This window comes from Prosopis cineraria, unplaced genomic scaffold (assembly GCF_029017545.1).
Source record: "Prosopis cineraria cultivar Desert tree isolate PC_DT_omini unplaced genomic scaffold, ASM2901754v1 PC11, whole genome shotgun sequence".
Classification (NCBI taxonomy): Eukaryota; Viridiplantae; Streptophyta; class Magnoliopsida; order Fabales; family Fabaceae; genus Prosopis; species Prosopis cineraria.
Window position 1 is genome coordinate 13,417,049 of NW_026555342.1, and position 20,373 is coordinate 13,437,421.

The following is a 20,373-nucleotide window of genomic DNA, read 5'->3' on the forward strand; positions in this document are numbered from 1 at the left end:
CAAAGAATCTTATTTCAAAAGTGGCAGAATTTGTCTTAAAAGAATAAATTGATAACAAATATTTTTTTAATTTATTAATTTAACGTTCCATGAATGGAGAACGGATGACCTCAACTGAAATGTGAATTCCTCGTGCCTCTCTTCCCTTTTCTCGCTTTTCCCCACCCTCGGCCCTTCATATTTACTTCTCCTCCTTTGCTTAATTTTTAACTATTAAAGTAAATTTGAATGGTTTAGATTTTTATCTTTTACAAAATATTTTTTTGTTTTGTTTTTACTATATTTTTTTATTTTTAATCGTTCATATTAAATTTTAGCAGATTGAATTTTATTATCTACAATTTATTATTTTAACAATATTTTATAAGAGATTAAATCTAAACCATCTAAATCTTTATTCAATTGCTATAAAAAGAAAAGAAGGAAAGAGGATGGGAAAGGAATAAGAGAGGATCCTTAGTTCCTTACCCCTTAGGAGACCACAAGGGATGTCATATTCTTGCTAACTATGTGAAAGAGAAAACTAATAATTTGATCTCTATAATTTTAATTTGATTGACCTATAAACTTTAATTTAGTACAACCCAATTCTTACAATTTATCTGAATTAAAATTTAATTCTTAAAATTTAATTCAATATAACTCAAACTTTATAATTTTAAGTTTTAATTATTTAAATTATTAGTTTCTAAGTTTCGACCAATAACTTTAATTCTTGTAATTTTATTTTTTTAAAATGCAAAAATTATAAAAATTAAGTTACATCAAATCAAAGTTTACAATTGAATTTTAACTAATTTAACTAAATTGCACCAAGCAAAAATTTAAGGATTAAGTTTGAACTAAATCAAAATTATAGAGATTCAATAATTAAATTCCCTATATAAAAATCATGTTATCTATAGATCACAAGATATTGAAAATTGAAACTAGTCATTAAATAGGTCAAAACTAATTCAAAAATCAATAATTAAATTTGTAGTCAAACTATAATTAAACTTATTATAAACAAGATTTCATTGAACTAGTCAAAAATACTAGTTCAATGATTTACTAACTCCATTAACCAAATTGATCTATTTTTCACCAAGATTATCTTTTGCTCCAAGAGGCATGGGTGGCGCAAGTGTAGAACAATCATTTATTTTTTTATTTAAAATGAATAAAACCAAAAAATTTGAGAAAAAAAGATATATTTCTCTTTTTTTTTTCTTTAAACATAAGGCAATGTTTCATTTTTTTTTTAAATAACTCAAATAAAATATATGCATAAAAAAACAAGCACATGCAAATGGGCTCTTAGAACAAAAGCAAAAAGCACTGTTTTAAGATACAGATTGACTGAACTGTCAGACCATCACTTGAAAAAGAAAACAATAGAATTCAACCATTTGACCCATTCTAATTGTTGACCTGAGTTGACTCACTTTGACTTGAGTAGCTTGAAGACCCGGAGCAAAAATCTAAAAATCAGAATAGTTAAACCATTTTGAATCCTTTTTAATATATATATATATCTATATATATGTATGCATGCATGCAATATTATTTTTATTTAATTATATGTCACCAATTCAACCAACAGTATAATCAATTAAATCATGACACCTGTGACCCACTAATTTTTTTGGTTCATTGTCCGACTTGATTTTTAAAAACATTAGTGAAAAGCCCCAGACCCAACAAGGCACCAAACTGAGAACAATAACAGACCCAGAGAGAAGACATAGAGACCTACAGAAGGACAAAGAAGAAAAGCCAGACAAAAGCCAACAGAAAACCAAAAGTAGGACCCCCCCCCCCCCAACATTTCCAAATCGAAGCTCATGCAGATGATGGAAAAAAGCACTTACACAGAGCTAAAAAGTAACCAGTTTAAAAAGTGGCCCACAGAACCCTATAAACGAAAAACATTAAAATATAAAACAAGCAAAACAGTAATAGTAGAAAGTAAACAAGACAATACAGGTGACACTCAAGACTCAATACACAGTTGAATAACAACCCACACATTAGCAACCCCACTAAATGAATGTAATAAAACAAATAACATAACATGTGGGGATCCAAATGGACCCCAGAAAGACCCATTAAACCCCTGAGTTTTTCTTTTGATTACTTAAACCCTTGATTTTAATAAACAAAAAATTCTGCATCTCCACTCAACAGAAACATAGATTCATAAGCCAGCCATAGCAACGATCAAGATTAAAAATTTATCCTTAAATCATCATTCTCAAAGAAGTTAAGAAAGTATGAATATGCTAAGTACAATTATGGCCACGTATCAGCTGTACACAATGCCCCACTTATCATACAAATTATATTGGGACGGGTGAACGACACCCTCATGAATCATAAACTAAACCTATTAACTAATACTAATACAAGATGGTCATAACCCTAAAACCTAAATGCTCTATCATTTTTCATTCCAGACGTGGGAATGAGTGTTATTTTACAATTCTACAGGGTGACTACAAGTGTGTTAAAGTTATGTGGTAGTCATCTTCATTCAAGCTCCCATCTGTATTTGTATTAAAAAGACTAAAATTTGCAGCCAAATCCTCACCGCTTTTGGCCTGAACTTCTCTTCCCAGTACGAGGCTTCCATTTGCTCTGCAAGAGTCAAAGTTATAAATGTTAAAGAGTTTGAGGATGAATTGTACTATTTATCACTCATGCACAGTGCAACTTGCTATAAATTTTGCATGAAGATTGATGAGCAAATTAATATTTTGCTCCTCAAAAGATACACCTTCCCTCAATTTAATCAATTGAAGTTTTGAACGTCTCATTTGAATAGGAGTATTTCATCTTCAATAGCATTCTCATATCAAACCCCTTGACAAGAAATTAACATAAACCAAAGACATGGCTTAGCATCAAAACGGAGTAATTATTAAATGTCTGATACCAAAACATGCAATTATAAAAGCACCAAAGAACATGGTGCTGCTACTTCAAGCTAAACCATCGCATGTTTAAGTACCAAACAATATAGTTTGAAGTTAAGGGATGTCACATCTGTGTTAATGACCTATTAAGGGGTTTAATACATGGACAAAATTGGAGATACAGTACTCATTGGAAGACCAAGACAATAAATATGACTAAATTTTGGAAAACCACCTGGAGAAAGTGCATCTCTGAAGAACCAAAATACTAATTCAGTCAAAAAAAGGGAAGAAAAGTGTGAAAGGTCAAGCTCTTTACAAGAGGTTCATCTTCAGAAATTTCAGCATTCCCAACACCATCAAGACTTGATGACTTTTTATGTGCCCGGTCCATTTCTTGGGGACTGCTCTCCTCAACTTCAGAATCAGCCTCTGCTTCTCCATTTGCCTTTTCTCTCATGGCTACACTTGATTCATCAACTTCTCTCCCATCTGAACCACTCTCTTCGACATTTTTAACACCTTGGGGGACAGTCTCTCTATCCTCAGAAAGCCTTTCGTCAAATTCCTGCTTCTCTTCATCAGGGTCTTCTTCCATATAACTTGAGGCCTTCTTTTTTTGAAGTTTGTTCCCACTTGAAACATTTTTTACTTTCTCTTTACCTTTGTTGACGTGTCTTATGACTTCATCTGATAGTTCACCCTGCCTCCCTTCAAAATCACCTTGCAAAGGAAAAATAAAAAGTGTGTGTGAGAGAGAGTGAAACTGGAGCTTAAGTCTACTTACACAACAATGAAACCCAGAGTGCAAATATTCAATAAAAAAAAGAGACTTGGCAATCTACCAATTTATCATCACTGTGCCCATTCATAAATTCTAAACACGTGCAGGTTTTTGCATCAAGTATCACCAGTTTTGAACCTTTTTTACATGAATATGGACAAATTGAAATGACTACTTCTGTAACTTCTTTCACATTTAATGTCCTCCAAATTTCACTAATTTTAAAATTTCAACTTCAAAGCCAATCAATCAGCAAAGAAATCAACACAAGTTTTTGTTACATATTGGGATAGGGTTTGCTCCTGATGTTAAGACAGCATACTTGGTTTGACTTGAATGATTCTATCTGTCAGTAGCAATAAGACGCTATTCTTCCTGCCACGTTCATGTAAATCTAAACATGTCACTGCACAGTCCTACTCGGGGGAAAATATCACTTGCAATTTGTAAACACCCCCTCAATTGACATAAAAGTCTACCAATCAAATTTGTGAATAGCAGAATACCACATGTAACCAAATCAACACGACCGCATGGATCAGTTAGACAGAAAAATATTACAATTAAATGATAGCTTGAGCAAGCCTGAAGATATGAACCTCCAATTTAAGTGACAGCCTGAGCAATAGTTTCATTTCATAGCACAAAAGTGTCTTCTGATTTTTACATAGTAATTCTTTTGTAATAAAGTCTTGTTCAGCCTGTTCTATTCATCTAAAAATAAACAAATAAACTTTTGAAGAATGGAATATCCTCTTTTCTGGCTTTAATACCTCTAACAAATGAAAGAGCAAACATGGGAATTTTTTGCATGAAGATGGATTTGTCAGCAATAAACATGATTAAAAACAGATCAGCATGACTACAGGAATTTCATAAAAGTCATAAATCATTAAATCCAGAGGAGAAATTTGTTTGATACACAATCATGATACTGAGTATGGGCCCAGCGTTGCATGCTATATGAGGAGGCTCAGGACTGTATGCCAGGATCCGAGCAATTAGAAAGGGTTATTGAGGAATTGTGTATGGGTCTGTTAGAGGGGAGAGTAGATTGTCATTAGGGGGGGATTGCTGAGATTTTGCTTTCTTCTTCCTGCAACTAGAGTTTTCTCCATTAAACCTACACTCTGTGGAAGGTTTTATCATCCAATAATACTATATCAGAGGCTGTTTCCTTCACACGATCACAAATGAAAATCAAGGAAGCTAACATGCAAAGCATATTCTCCAATGATGCAATACCTGAGTCCGTCTCATCAGCTTTGGATGTCATGGTCGTGTCAGAACTCTCTTTGATATCCTCACGGTGAAAATTACTATTTGACTTGCCTTTTTCTCCAAGTTTCACATTCTTTCTTGAAGATTGTTCACCATTAATTCTATATCAAATACACAAACTAAAATGACTAACATATAAAACATAATCACAAATCTCTAGCAATGATCTCAGATTATTCACTCACAATTTTTTTGATTTTTTACTCTGTGAACCACCGGAGCTTTTATGTTTCTGTCCAGATGACCTGTAAAACACTCAAGAAACTCAACCATCAAAAGGAAGGTAGCTTTCTCAGAATGGACCATAAGACCACAAAAGAAGGTGAGCACGAAGAAACAAAACATTCCATTAAAAGCAGATGAAATCGTATTAAAAAATTTTTCTTATAATGTAAATGAGTAGATTACACTAAACTCCCAGATTTAGTTAAATTAAACTTAATATCCCTCTTGTTCTAAAAATTGCACTGGGCTCCCTCTGATTTATTCTGTCAATGGACAATGAAAGTAACTTTCTACACAGTATGTACTTCCAAAAACAAAAGTTACTGTCTTTATTGTCATAGAAATAACTTATACCCATTTTGAACCCATTTTGCTGTCTTTGCTATCATATTAGGAATAAAATCAGACACATTTTGTGCAAACAGTTACCTAATTTAGCATAAAACAAATGAGGAGGAAGATTTTTGTGATGTGTGTGCATGACAACGTCACGAGACAAAATTTTTCAAATGAGGGGTATTAAGTGTAATTTGGTCAAAACTTGAAGAAGGTCAGCTTAACCTACTCATGCGATGCTCAATTTTATAATAGATATACCATCTAACATCTGAAACCATCCTGTAGTGGGAATACTTACACTTGATGTGAAGAAAGATTTTTTGAAGATTTTATCTTCTGGAAAGGCAATAAAAGAAGCATCAGATTTCAATGATAACTGCCTTCATTCAATGGAAATAGAAAATTGTAACTGTTCCAGAGAAAAAGAAAAAAGATATAAAATGAGAACCTTAGCAGATTTGCGACCCTTGTCAATAAGCTCCCAGCGCTCCTTTTCCAAACGGAGAACTTCTACATCTCCATCATCATACAATATCTTTGAAATGACATGAAAAGAAAATTGCATCAGGATTGCAAATAGTTGGTAAACACACTAAAAACATAAATATCTTATCATCCAGCTTACCACATGCTTCCCTTTTTGTGAGTCATATGACTTTACAGTGCCTTCATAGAATCTAAAATACAGAGGCAACAATAAGCACTTCAATTTTTCTAAATTAAATTAAAATTATATATTGAAACAAGAAAATGTCAGAGACGTTGGAATCGTGTCCCCAGGATTCAAAGACATGCAAAGAACACAGAGAAAAGAACAGAGAATTCAGAGGGAGAGAGGAGGCAAATTCACTAACAATATTATTCAATAGCAAAAGACTTTCAAATAAAGTTGTGTTAAGAGCTATTTATAGACCACAACGCTAACCCAAAAAACAAAAAAGTAAATGCAATCTTCTAAAATTCTAAGAATTAAATGCAAATACTCTTTAGAATATTCTTGTTTTATATAATCGTACTCCAGAATATTCTGAAATAATCAAAAAGATAACAGTTATATAAAAAGATAACATGTATTCAAACCAAATCCTAGTCCAAATCTAAGAAATCACTCTAATAAAACAAAAATCCAAAATCTAATAAATCCTATATCCCATCATTTCTTCCCCACTTGAAGGAGTTCTCTGGAGAGTAAAATTGGTAATAGCTCCAAGAAAGCAAATTGTTAGTAGGAGATTCCAAGGTCAACATGTGATGGCACATGCAGTAGGTTCTAGTGATGATCTTTAGTGGACGAGCAGTATTTGTGGAGGCAGACACAACAACGATGGTGGTTTGACGACTTGATGGCTAGATGTGGGAGTTCTAACATTGGCAGTGAGTTGATTTATATGAGATTTTGTATTTTACAAGCAGTAAAAGGGAGGTGGAACCAGACTCTGATGCTAAACTGATGCAGAACAGGGGAGGGAAAAGAGAGAGAGAAGAGAAGAGACAGAAAGAGAAGATAACAAAGAACTCAGAGAGAGAGAGAGAGAGAGGAGGCAAATTCACTAATAACCTTATTCAATAGCAAAAGATGTACAAATAAAGTTGTGTTAATCCTAACCCAAAAAACTTAAATGCAATCTTCTAAAATCCTAAGAATTAAACGCAAATAATCGGCAATATACTGGAATAATCTAAAAGATAACCTAGTAATCTAAAAGATTACATTTGTTCAAACCAAATCCCAATCCAAATTTAAGAAATCATTATAATAAAGAAAAAATCCTAAATCTAATAAATCTTATATCCCATCACAGCCATATGCAAGGAATATGATCATAATGTTCAGAACTAGAAAACCATCCTTTTGTCTGTTTTTCCTTATACAGAAAAAAATGGCATCAAAGCCAGTTCTTTTTTCTTTCAACTTCTGCGACTGATCTATTGAATTTATCTTGGACACTTACTGCTTATCCATAGGCCACCAAACTTTGATTCGACAACTAATCAGGTCTTCAGTATCAACTTCACCTTCCTTTGTTGTACACTGTACAAGGGGAGAAGGGGAAGCAATTATAGGTTAAACTAATCAAAGATGGTGCGTATAAAAAAAATCCACACATGGCACAGAGACACCACTGTAAAATTGATTAAGAAAGAAGTCAAGGAAGTTTACCCTTGACAATCCTGCAATACTTTTTCTTTTCTTCTTTTTAAAAGACCCCGTGGAAGACTTGGTGTTACTACTAGAAGTCTTGTCAGTTTTCTTTAGCTTATCAGTGTTCTGCAATAGAGGCATACAATAAGTAGAAGAATACAATACTGAAAACTCAGTCCAAGATTCTACAGCAGCACAAAAGCTACTAGACAGTAAGACTTGACCTTCAAGTCAGGCTCATCAGATTTGAAGTCCTCATCATCATGATAGCTGTCAGAGACTCTCTGTTTTAAGGGGGACACTAATAAACCTGGCTTACTGCCTTTGACCTTCCTTCTCTTCTTAGTTTTGCTATCTGTATCAGGGATAATTTCTGCATCAGAGGGTAATTTGGCTTCAGGGGAGTCTTCTGAAACTGTCAGAGAAGCCTTTGAAGGGCCATTGGATGATCTGAAACTTCCAGGAGTAGAGGAAGACCGCTTGCGCTTGGGCACTTGGATAGGTGTTTCTTCGCTAGATTTTCTTTTTTTAGTCATTGCATCAGCTGAATCCTTCTTCATTTTCTTGCCTAAAGGATCTTCATGACCATTACTCGATTCAAACTTAGAAGACATTCCTAAGTTATCTAAATTGATTTGTCTGACCATTCTTAAGATATCAATATCATTTTCAGCCTTCTCCATTTCACCTGGTACAGACTTACTCTTTTTCACCTTCTTTCTCTTGGTTCCCTGAGATTTTATGTGCTTTATCATTTTTCCGAGAGGCACTTCACTTCCATCCCTTTCATTGTCCTTTAGAACATCATCAGCTAATTCAGATGGAACCTGACATATCAAAGAATCAGTATCACTTAGATCAATAAATAACATGAATGCAAAATTGCCATGCAGCTTTACCATTTGCATCAAACTCACCATTTCTAGTTCAAGTGATTCAAAGTGAGACAACACACTTTCATCCACCAACCAGGTTTTCATTTCGCTAACCTGCTTCAAAGATTCAGATGCATTAATGAGCAAAGCTCTAACAATCTTGCAAATGTTAAATTACAGGGCATGGCTAATTCCAACTGAATTAGCTATTGAGGTAATCAAAATAGACTACTCTTATAAATAACAAGTCATAAGATAGACTAACAACAATGAACAAAAACCCAATCTCATGGCCCATTCATTAGAGACTGGACAAAACTGAAAACAGTCACGTCCACCAAGCGGTGCGATGTAATTCAACCTTATAGAATGCATGTCTTTTTGTACCAAAACCACACAAGATTATCCAGCAGAGCTTGAGAATGACACAAGTTCAACTAAAAGCATCAACTAACTTATGTTTAAAAGCTACCTGCCATGTGAGCATGCCAGCAATTCTTGGGCTTAGTCTACTAATTTTTAGTAGATTACTAGATACTAGACAATGTCTATACAAGAATTTTCCACAAATTAGCAACCCTACAGTACGCATTGTTTGTTCCAGCACAAAATTCCTGACACACAAGATGAAAACAATATAATTTCACAAAAGAAATACCATACCGAAAAGTCATCTTCCTTCTTCTCACATGCCTTGTATAGCATTGAGGGCAGAGAGACTGAAGTTGACAATCCTTCCAAATCAACATCCTTCTGAACTAGCCGTTTGGTGATTGCCACCCCAAGGTCACATATAGCGTGAGAACTCTGGAAATTCATTGATCACAATAGTAAGGTTCCAATTTCATATCAGACACAACTATGTCAAATATTGTAATGATATCAATCCTCAACCTTCGACTTTGATGAGTCAACTATATCTTCAGAGTGCTTGATACTTTGAAAGATATCAGTAATAGTTGATATATTCTCCTTCTCTTTGTTATTAGTTGTTTCTGACTTGGCATCTTCATCTTTATGTAGTAGAATTGACAGAATCAAGTGCAACTGCCTGAAAGTTCATAACATGATAAATAAGTAGGGAATAGGCATTCTCATAAGTTCCCAGATATCAAAGTGTGCCAACATAAATATACATTAAACTTGCTATATTGACACTATAGTATCCATAAGTAAAATTCAATAAAACTAACAAATGTTAATGTCACAGCCAAAAAAAGAAAAATACATGGATGCGTAAAGATACTTGAGTATGCCGGGAGAGAAAAAATTGAGCATTCTTATGAAAAATAGACATCTAAGGAAACATGTTTACACCACGTAAATGAGCACGCACAATATATATTCTGCATAAGCTTCCCAAAGGATGTGAAATAAAATAATATTATGCAAACCCAGCATCCAAAAAGATCTTCAATATTAACATGGCATAGCTATGCCCAATAACTTATGAATATGAGTCATCACTTCAGTAGTAGTGAATAATACATGACAATTAATAAAACGCCAACATTGATAAGCATGCACACAGATACCTGCATTAAAAGTGTTCATTTTATTCAAAAAAGAGAAAAAAACTAAATTTCTCATTTACTCTCCTCTTCCATATTTCTCTTTTCAACACGGGTTATGTTTTGTGCGTGCGTGCGTGTAGATATATATATTTATTTATGGTTGGGCGGCGGGGTAAGAGATATGTTATATAAGCCACACAGTACCTGTATATATTATCATATGTTTCAACATCCTTGCACTCATCAACGTTGGGACATGTATTGTGCGCAAGTGCATGAACAAGGTATGGAAGGATGTATTCAGGGTAGGTGACCGTGGAATTTGCATCAGATTGCAGAGATTGTTCCCTAGCCTTTGTTTGCTGAAGCATTTGAATAATGTCGGCCAAGTTCTGTTTACCCTGTATGATAAAACAAGAGCAACCATGACAAGCCCATGCTTAAAGTGAAGTTTTAGTTAGAAAAAAATTTAGAAATACAAATGATGTAGCTAATGTTTCAAAACAAAATTACCTCTGCAAACTCATCTTCCTTGGATTCAAATATGCTCAGTATAATGGCACAAGAATATTTGGCATCCAAAAGCCTATCTTTTAGATATTGATGTACTTTGCTTAGGAAAATCTTCTTAGCTTGAGGGAAGTTAATCTGAAAGACCAGATGAAATCAAAAGACAGTTACTTAAAACTTTAAATCAAAATTTACAAATTAATTTTAGCCTAATTAAACAGGTGAATAGAAATGATTCATCTAAAAAATTATAATTGCTCAAAGAGAAACTAATAGCACCAAAGGAACCTACCTTAGATGTCCCCAAAGTTAAGTAGAAAAGACCAACAGGTATCTTGTGATCCCACTGTCTTGACAAGCGAAGAATAGCCTTTGCAGATGCGAGTCTCAAATGAGCCTTATCAACTGAACTGTAAGAAGGCGTAAATAAGTGCATAAACTCATTATCTAATACAGAGTGGGAAAAAAAAAAGAACGTGGTCAATGTCAAATATATTGATTAAAAAAAATTATATTTCCATGAAGTAGATATACCTAGACTGTATGTCACTAGATATTTCACCATAAGTTAACATGTTCTTAAGGATATCCAGAAGACCATCTATACCAGAACGAACATGGGCATCTTTAACTGGCAAGTAGCTCTTTACTAAAGCTTTAATGCCATATATCTGCAGCAGAGAAAGAGAAATGGAAAGGGGAAAAAATAGTATGAACTGTCCAAATAGAAGTGAATTTATAAGCATTTTTCAATGTACTGCATTATTCATGCCAACCCAAGTATTCTTAATTCAAATTTAGAAAAGACTACTCTTCCTATCTACCTTCAACATGCAAAGATCACTTCGATCATCCCAAGATACTCCTGCATCATCTTTCTGAAAAAGTGAAGCGAACATGTAGAAAAAATTATGTTCTATCCAAGCTTTCCTCATAAATAAGAGCGCCATTCAAGGGATTTTGAAAGGCTTACACTATCACTTTTCAAAATCTTGTTTATCACATATTCTTCAACTTCACTCTCTCTAGTTTCAAAAACAGGCATGGCAGTTTGCGCTATACATCCTAGAGACTGTAGTACTGCAGGAAGATGTGTTTTCTTCTCCAGCATATCTACAAGCCTCTGCATGAAAGGTGAGAATAATCAAAACAATAACAACAAAGTAAAATAGTCTGTAAGACCTGCAAATAAATCGCATGGAACCTTATATAGAACAGATAGAGACTTGAGCCCATCATCCTTTGTTATTGCAGCCAGTGCATGCACAGCATACTTGGCCTGTCTCCGACTACCTTCTAAACACAGCCTCTCCAGTATAAGGTCTACAGAACTGCATGAAGAAGAAGATTATATCGAAATCTATAATGAAATACAGATAAACAAATATAACAGTTTTGACATTAGCACCTTGATGTTACTGCAAGTTGTTCGCGTACTGTACCACCAGCCTTTGCTAAAATATGCAAAACACCTTCTATAATCATTTCGTTGCTATCCTTAAGTAAACACACAAGTTCCTCCTCGCTGCCATGAAGAAGCAATGGACAATAACGAGCAATTATCTGCAGTTTATCCAAAGGGAAGTGATCAAATAGAGTTAGAGAAGGTAAAATCCACTATTTATGATTTCCATGGCCATAATCATACAGCCTAAAGCACTCTTAAAAAATGACTAAAACATTTGACAAAATAGGAAACAGGGTATGGCAAAGATCCAAGCATCATAACTCATATGACACACTACCCTCTCCCCTCCCTTTTTTGCCCACAGATACCATTCAATCAACAGCAAGCAGAGGTATAAAGTCAGTGGGTACTTTTTCCCCTTTCCACCTACTGTGGTGATAAAAGCTAAGAACAACAAAATGAATCAATATAGAAGCTAAGAAGTACTATATGTAATGAAGAATAAAATTATAAATCTACAGATATTTGAGAACCATGGAATGACATGTCCTACCACCAATATATTCATGCAAGATTGTATATATTCTGCATTATCTGAAGATTTTTTTGCAAAAATTTCGGAGAGAATCGCTTGCACATGCTCCTTGTTGAAAAGTAAGTAAGAACACTTCACAGAGAAGTTCTTCAGGAAGTCATAGAGCCGATGTTTCTCACCAAGTATTTTAAGCAAATCATCCTGCAAACATATAACCAAAATCAGTCCACAAAGAAATGCAAACTACAGTTCCTTCATTTTCTTACTCAGAACAGAATCACGAGGATTGATTTGAATCATGACTTCCAAAAAAGGAATATCAACCATTTGCAAAACTATGCCTACCAGCCTCTGATTAACATACCCTATTGGCATGAGCTTCATGCAAGCTGGTATTTGGATCAACAAGATTCGTCAAAATCTTCCAAATATTAGCATCTTTTAATTGATCAAGAATTTGGAAACTCTCTTCAGCCTTTGCAGGGTCCACAAATGAACGAGACATTACACGGAAACAGAACAGAACTTTTTTTTGAATCTCAGGAACATCTTTATCCTACATATAAACACAATCAATGCCTGAGCTCATCAAATTTCATTCAAATAGATCATCTTTATAATTTGTGAAATGACTACCTGACTCATCTGCCTAAAAGACAGATACTTCTGCATCTCTTGCTGTAACCTGGCAGGCAAAGAGGTACAGTGAAACCTGAAACTTCATTGCCACTCAACATTGATAAGCCATGATCGACCAAGCAGAACCATACCTTTGTCTCTGCTCCAATACCTTCTCAAGAGCTTTGAGCTCCACTTTATCCAATCCAGAGAATATCCCAACCCAATGTTTAACTATATCATTAATGGAATATTGTGCTGGAAACAAGGACTCACACAGAACAAATTCAATTATATCTGATCTGCAGCACAAAGTGATCAGGAGGAATGTTAACCCGGATGCTAATATAAAACTCACCACCAAAGTATTCAACTCTATCCATTGTACCCTTATATATATATATATATATATTTCTCAAAATGCCACTGGAAACTTGAGTTACATGTGTGCAGAAAAACACAAGGGAAAGCAAGAACTTTGCAGAAAGATAGAACCTTGCATAACATGGGAATCAATGGCCCAGTGTTAAATTGACTAGTCAGCCATCAGTTATGTATGCTTGCATATCAAGCAATTTTATGAATAAAATAGCAGCTTGCAAATGATACAACAAGTTATATCAAGTGGTCACGTAGTTTTTATTTCAAGTTTCAAAGCTCCTCCATACATTCTCTAATCTCAAAATGAAATGGAAGGTTTGGACCAAAAGACGCAACAAAATATTATCTTGTTTCTCTTAATAGCAGAGATGGTTTTACATTCATAAAATATATAAATTAAATTACAGGAGATGAGGTATAATCAACACTTGTATTATTCAAATGCAATTTCTTGTCATTTTGAGTTTGCCCTCCTTCTGAGAGACTATGATTTAGAACGTTACTAACTTTTCATGGGCAATGTCCAAGACAAACTTGACATAAACTATTTGCCACAAGCATAAAAATAGCATTGAAATGATGTTTTATAGTTCTCAAATGAATAAAGCCATAAAGGCTAAATTATTTTCAAGATCTTTTGGAGTTCTGGATCTTCTAAAATCTGGGAAATAAAACTGCACTATATGCAGCTTTGGACTGATCAGAAAAATCAGCGAACAGCCAGTTAACCTTTCAAAGCAATCTGCCAGTCAATTCTAATTGACTGCTAAAAACTAGGCATGGTCAGGGCTCACTATATTGTTAACAAACAATACTGGTTTGTGCTTCCTTTGTACATATGATCGAAAAAAAATGCAAATAAATGATAAAAATATATATTCTCCCGTAGTATAAGTATTAGGTACTTCACCTAAAATCTCTGTCATAGAAACATCTGAGAATCTTCCCTGGAATCCAATCAAACTCATTGGGATTTACTGAGCTGACAGAGCTCTTCTCACAAAATACTCTATATACCTCAGCCAACCTATCCAAAGTATACCCTTTAACAAGTAGCTGGAAATTCAAAGCAAAACAGGGAAGTGGAAATCTGTCAATTGCAATCAACAAGTATTAAGAAATGCCAGTAAAGGAAAAAAGAATGAAGATAAGGGGAAGCAAACATACAGATTTGTCACGAAGGCGTTCTGCAACAAGTTTTACAGTCTCAAGAGGAATTGTGTTAACAGAATGACATGCAACATCACAGATAACAGCCACAACTTGTTTCCGAACAGTTTCATCGAAATCCAAAAGCCGATCACAAAGGGCAGCTAAAGCATTTGAACAACATAAAATTAGCATAAACGTTACAGTTGTAAACACAGACTGAATATCTACATGTTATATGCACTCACAGATTAGTTGAGGGGCTTCGGCTCTAACAGGATCTGACAGCAAGCAGCTTTTTACATATTCAAGGACAGACATGCGAACCTCAACAACTCTATCCGTCAACCTTTTCAAAAATTCCGAAAATATAGGCAGAAACACTTCGGGGATGGAAGATCCAGGACGAGAGATTATATCACCAACCAAACTCACTGCTTTCAAACGGGTTTCCAGTTGGTCTGTCTGCAGATATCCAAATTACTGGTAAAAATACATTCATTGACTGAGTGACAGTCTCCAGTTCATAAATTTGCCTCAAACAAATGATGTCAGCAAGGAAAACAAAAGGGTTACTCTTAGAAGTGTGATTGTAGAGATTTATGAATTCCAATACCTTAAATCTCAAAAGACATAAACTTAAGAAATAAAATATAAAATGAATCATCTTTAATTGGCAATAGACATTTACTTGATTCTAAAGACAATATAAGCCACTACAGAAACCATAAAAAATCCATTAGGAAAGCCAATAAATCACTAATTACCAGTAGCTCTCCTGTCACATAAGGTAGAATTCCTGATAGCACCTGAGGAGCACAGCAATACAGATCATAAATGACTCCATGGTATTGAACTTGACTATCCATCGGCTTGCTATCTCCTGACATCAATGATAGCACATACTGTTTAATGCAGGGTTCAAGTTTTCCTGCACATTGCTGTATAACATTCATAGCAAGCCTCCTTGCAGCCTTGCTAACACCCTGGAATTAAAATTCCACACAGTCATGTCCATATGAAAAATTAAAGAAGAAGAAGCAAGAAGACTCGCTTGGCAAGAGCATCAGCTATCTGCTTTTATTAGCAAATAAAGCAATACTCACATTTTTTCTTTGACCTAAAGTAGACAGTATAGTACATAAAAGGTCCTCTTGGACATCCTCACTTTCTTCTAAAAGAACAACCATTATCGTTTGCATTGATGAGAGGACAGTTTCTGGATGATCATCTCTGAGTGAGAAATTAAAAAAAATACAATTACCAACTGTCAGTTTAAAGAGAATCTTTCATCGACAAAGGATAACACACAGAAAATTTTTACATATAAGATAATGGCTACAACATGTCTGCCTTGTTCTCAGTCAACCAAAGAGTGATGAACCTGAATGACAAAGGAAAAATGAACCTAGTGTAATAAAGTTTGGTTGATACTTACAATAGTTGCATGTAAAATTTGCTAAACATCTCATTAACATCATTCTTAATATTATAAATTTTAAAAACAAGGACTAAACAGTACAAGGAGCAAAACAACGAGCAGGATGAAGAAAAAGAAAAAGAATATGTCAACAGTTGATACAGTAATAATTGATCGACCAAACCATCTCATTCCTGGAACACAAAAATGTATATTTTGTCTAATCATTTGTAATTCATGTTGTCACTATTTTATGGGCAGACAAGAAAATACAGGCTTCAAAACAAAATGGAAACCAACAACATGTCAGGTTTGTAATTTTGGAATACAAGAATGCTTCATGAGAACCCGACTTTACTACTCTTTAGTTTACATTAAAATCCATATAACTTACAACTAACAAAAGATTTTAAGATAAACAAACCTGGCAGCAGCAAAGAAAGTACTGAACATTTCATTCACCAGATCATCACATTCAAGATCCAACATTACTACACATGATCTATATTTCGCGAGAGTCTCCAATATAACAACTCTCCTGCCAAAGGATGGGCCACTGGTATCACTCAGACCACTAAAAGTGCCAACAATCAACTGAAAGATGTCCTGCAAAGAGGTCAAACAATAAGAACAACTAAACTATAATGCAGCTATATGTTCTTTCCTTTGATTGAACATGAATGGATGACAACAGGTTTTAAGTAAGATGACCCAATTTATATAATCAGAAGACCTTAGTGTATTAAAGGCACCTTTAAAACATCATCACTGTAAGGGGCTTCAGGTGCAGTGATCCGTGTTATCTCACAAGCACACGCTGCAACTAGAAGTTTGACATCCCTATCTTGGTGTTTCAGCAACTCTGGCTTAATGATGGAATTTAAAAAGGGCTTCAATGATTCCATTGTTGATGTTGATGGTGATTGATCCAATTCAATAAGGCATGCTGCCGCTTGCTGCACAGAAAAACAGTGATTAATGAAGTATCATCAACTAGCTCTAGAAACTACAGGGTATAAGAACGTAACACTTCTAATGTTAAACAACATTATGGCACACATTGGGCCATCAAGCTTTATGTGCTCCTGAATGTAAAATTTTTTCCATCTTTGTAATAGCGCATTCATTTGCTATAAAAAAAAGTAGCAAACCTAATAAATGGAAATGCTATTATCTCATATGAGATCTATATACTCAACCAGTTATAGTGAATTTGAGACAGAAAGAGTACAATTTATCATCAATAGAAAGTTCAGTGGCAATCAAAAGATTCAGTAGCGTTTTAGGAAACAACTGCCCCAAGATAATGTCCATATGAGCAACTAAACAGTACTATATGAACTTTTAATCAAGCATTCATTGAAAATCTTATGATATAGTTCTTTCTTCAGACTGCTGACTTCTTAATCAACTTGTACCAGGGTCTTTGGGATTGAACCAACATACACTTCGCATCAGGTGACAGGCTTACAGTACAGGTATTAAGTTATTTCATTCAAGCATCTTTATAAATGAAGACACTAGCTTTTCCAAGAGGGTAAAATCAACAACATGGTAACAAGCGATGTAGATGGCTCATTTAGAGGAGAAGAGAATTTATCACATCAATATTGTATTGAGACTAAGAAACCAGTAATGTTCTTACAATACGAAAGACTTTTGGAGTGATACTGATAAATATCAAGGGTTGTATGAACTACAGATAAGTTGATTGATGATTCAGCTAACTCAAGCGAACAACCTTCTCAGAACGCAAACTCAAAGATTCTTCATAACCTTGCTTCAAAATAACATATGTCTGACACAGCTGATTGTTCTTCGTAATTGCAGAAGGCATAGCGGTAACATAGACTCCCTCCGGTTCTAATTATTAGACAAAGTTAACCAACTTCACTGTTCTTCAGGAATAGTAGTTAATATCCTTAAACTTGTAAATAATGTATGAATTTTCAATTTTGTTCTTCACTAAAATTAATGACAACAATAAAGCGTATCTAGAAATTACAACTTGTGCAATTAAGGAGGGGTAATATTGGAAAAAATTAAATATAAGTACATCATTGCGCTATATTTAAGACCAAATAGGGCTTAAAACTTTGCCCTATAATTAGGACCGAAGGGAGTGCATCCTAAATTCACACTATTAAACCAACTCCACGAAGTAATACTGAATTTTGCTCCCGCAACCCGCTTAGAAGAGAAATTTGATGCATGGAATCAAAATTCGATTATCTCATAGACAATTTAGCTTAATACATACAATTGACATGGCCTTAATTGCAGAAAAATTAGCAGTACAATATACTCTTAAGTTCACACTATACACCAAACCGCAAATAAAAATGGCCCCATTAACCCGTTTAGAAGACCAATTTAACGAATTTCAGCTAAAATCAAATTTCTAGAAGGAAAATTAGCTAAAAACGTAAAAATTGTCATTGCTTTTTCCTCCTCTTCTCCCTGGCTTCCCAGCAGCGAAACAGAAAACAAGCAATACAACTAACCGCGAAGGAGGTTCAAATTTTGCATTGGAAACCCCAATATTTTGAGCCGAGTGAACGGAGAAACCGAGAAAAGAAGCTGCCAAAAATTTAGAGAGAGAAAAAATGCACACCTTTAAGAGCTTGATGAGGCCATCCTTGGTAGCGGGAAGAATGTCCAGCTTGGATCCCAACTCATTTAGCTGCTGCTGGGGCTTCAGAGCCATATCGCAACAGAATAAGATGTAGTTTTCAGAGTTTTAGAAGCTCTTTTCATGAAGTTGCACGTGGTGTGAGGTTTGAGCAGGGAAGCGGGGAGAGAGAGACAAGAGGGCTTGTGTTTCGATTTTCGAACAAGGAAGCAAAATAAGCTCTAAATCCAAGTGAAATTTCACATGCTGGCTTCGGCTAGAGATCTTTTTTTTTTTTTTATTGGGGGGGAACAATCTCCGAAAGTAATTGTAATTGGCCAAAAAAGAAAGTAATTTTAATTATTTACTGTTTTTTTAAAAAATTAATTCTAAATGTAAGATATTTGGTGAGAAATTAATTATATTTTTTAATATTATTTTCATTTAAACTCATGAGAGATAATGTTACATAGATTTAAAAAATTTCATTTAAATAAAAATAAAATTAAAACTTTATTTAATTTTTAAATAAAATTAATAATCTAATCATCCATCTTTAATTTTTGATGAGATTGATAGCAGCGTAAGCTGAGAAGGAGTACACCCATGAATTATGACGCCTCTCCATTTAATGTTTCTAACGTTTGCTGCTTATCTTGGATTGTTTTAGCATATGTAGTACGTTATTTTAGTTTGTCTTGATCTAGATCTTAATGGAATTTATTAATTTTTTTAGAATAAAATTAGTTAATGTTTTTGAAAAAATTATTTATTTCAATCTAATCATTTTTTAAAAATGTTAACTATGATAGCGTTACTTTGAGTAACATGAAGATCCAAGGCATTGGAGTAAGATGAATTTTTTCAGGAAAAATCATGTAAGGTCTCGTAAAGTAGATTTATTCACAAATAAGTCTCGCAAAATTTGAAAATTACAACCAAATTCATTGAAACTTAAGTGTAATTTAAAATTAGATTGCAAAAACAATAATACTCTTATAATACATACATTACATCAATCAAATAATTAATTTACAAATATTTTATCAATAATTTACAACTATAATTTTAATTTTTTACATCAATAACTTTACATGTCTAATAATTAAATAATTATGTGTTGTTAGCAAAAATTAACATTAATTGTTTACAACTATTCCATCAATAATTTATAACTACAGTTTTAATTTTTTACAACTGTGATTAGTTTAACTATTGAATATGTAAAATTACAGTTATAAAAGTTAAAATTATAGTTATAAATTGATAATGAAATAATTATAAATTATTTAACTAATGTAATGTATATATACTTAAAAAGGGCATTATTATTTTTTCACATTAATTTTAAACTATACTCAGATAAATTTAGTTGCTGTTTTCAAATTTTACGAGACTTATTTGTAAATAAATCAATTTTATGATACCTATATGTAATTTTTTCCTTTTTTAATTGTATATTTTAAGTTATGATTACTTTTTTATGAAGTGAACTAATAAACTTTTGTTGTAACTTTTCACAGTAAATTCACAAGCCACTTATTTTATAGTAACCACCCTCTTATCCTTTTCACGGGACCTATTTGATAACTTCACTTTGTGAACAATGTGATTCCTTTGCTCTTGTTTCTTATGAAAGCCTTGTCGCTACTGGTTAATAAGGAGTGATTTCAATTACTAAAT

At 33.8% G+C, this 20,373-nt stretch overlaps 1 protein-coding gene across 2 annotated transcripts; it reads right to left on the minus strand.

Annotated features, from left to right (window-relative positions):
* Positions 1-2,208: 2,208 nt before the first annotated feature.
* Positions 2,209-18,898, minus strand: LOC129285230 (sister chromatid cohesion protein PDS5 homolog A-like). Of its 2 annotated transcripts, none has more exons than XM_054920820.1 (33): positions 18,694-18,898; positions 16,832-17,035; positions 16,504-16,685; positions 15,766-15,892; positions 15,427-15,645; positions 14,908-15,124; positions 14,678-14,823; positions 14,421-14,566; positions 13,282-13,431; positions 13,148-13,196; positions 12,876-13,067; positions 12,530-12,712; positions 11,977-12,131; positions 11,773-11,899; positions 11,542-11,691; positions 11,393-11,446; positions 11,103-11,239; positions 10,861-10,978; positions 10,572-10,706; positions 10,263-10,459; positions 9,439-9,595; positions 9,208-9,351; positions 8,587-8,658; positions 7,894-8,496; positions 7,688-7,795; positions 7,479-7,558; positions 6,152-6,203; positions 5,975-6,061; positions 5,825-5,862; positions 5,148-5,207; positions 4,927-5,063; positions 3,217-3,620; positions 2,209-2,619 (listed from the first exon to the last, which is right to left on the minus strand). In XM_054920820.1, exons 1-33 carry the CDS (start codon positions 18,784-18,786, stop codon positions 2,569-2,571), a joined length of 4,974 nt encoding a protein of 1,657 aa, XP_054776795.1. In that variant the 5' UTR covers positions 18,787-18,898; the 3' UTR covers positions 2,209-2,568. The 2 variants fall into 2 exon arrangements, with proteins under 2 accessions (XP_054776795.1, XP_054776794.1); XM_054920819.1 differs by having other exon boundaries at positions 8,587-8,661.
* Positions 18,899-20,373: the final 1,475 nt, after the last annotated feature.

Coding starts and splice junctions, on each gene's coding strand:
- LOC129285230 (XM_054920819.1), bottom strand. CDS start 18,786: ATGGCTCTGAAGCCCCAGCAGCAGCTAAATGAGTTGGGATCCAAGCTG. Junction 7,559..7,687: donor GTATTGCAGGATTGTCAAGG/GTAAACTTCCTT, acceptor CCCCTTGTACAG/TGTACAACAAAGGAAGGTGA. Junction 3,621..4,926: donor AGCTGATGAGACGGACTCAG/GTATTGCATCAT, acceptor TTCCTTTGCAAG/GTGATTTTGAAGGGAGGCAG.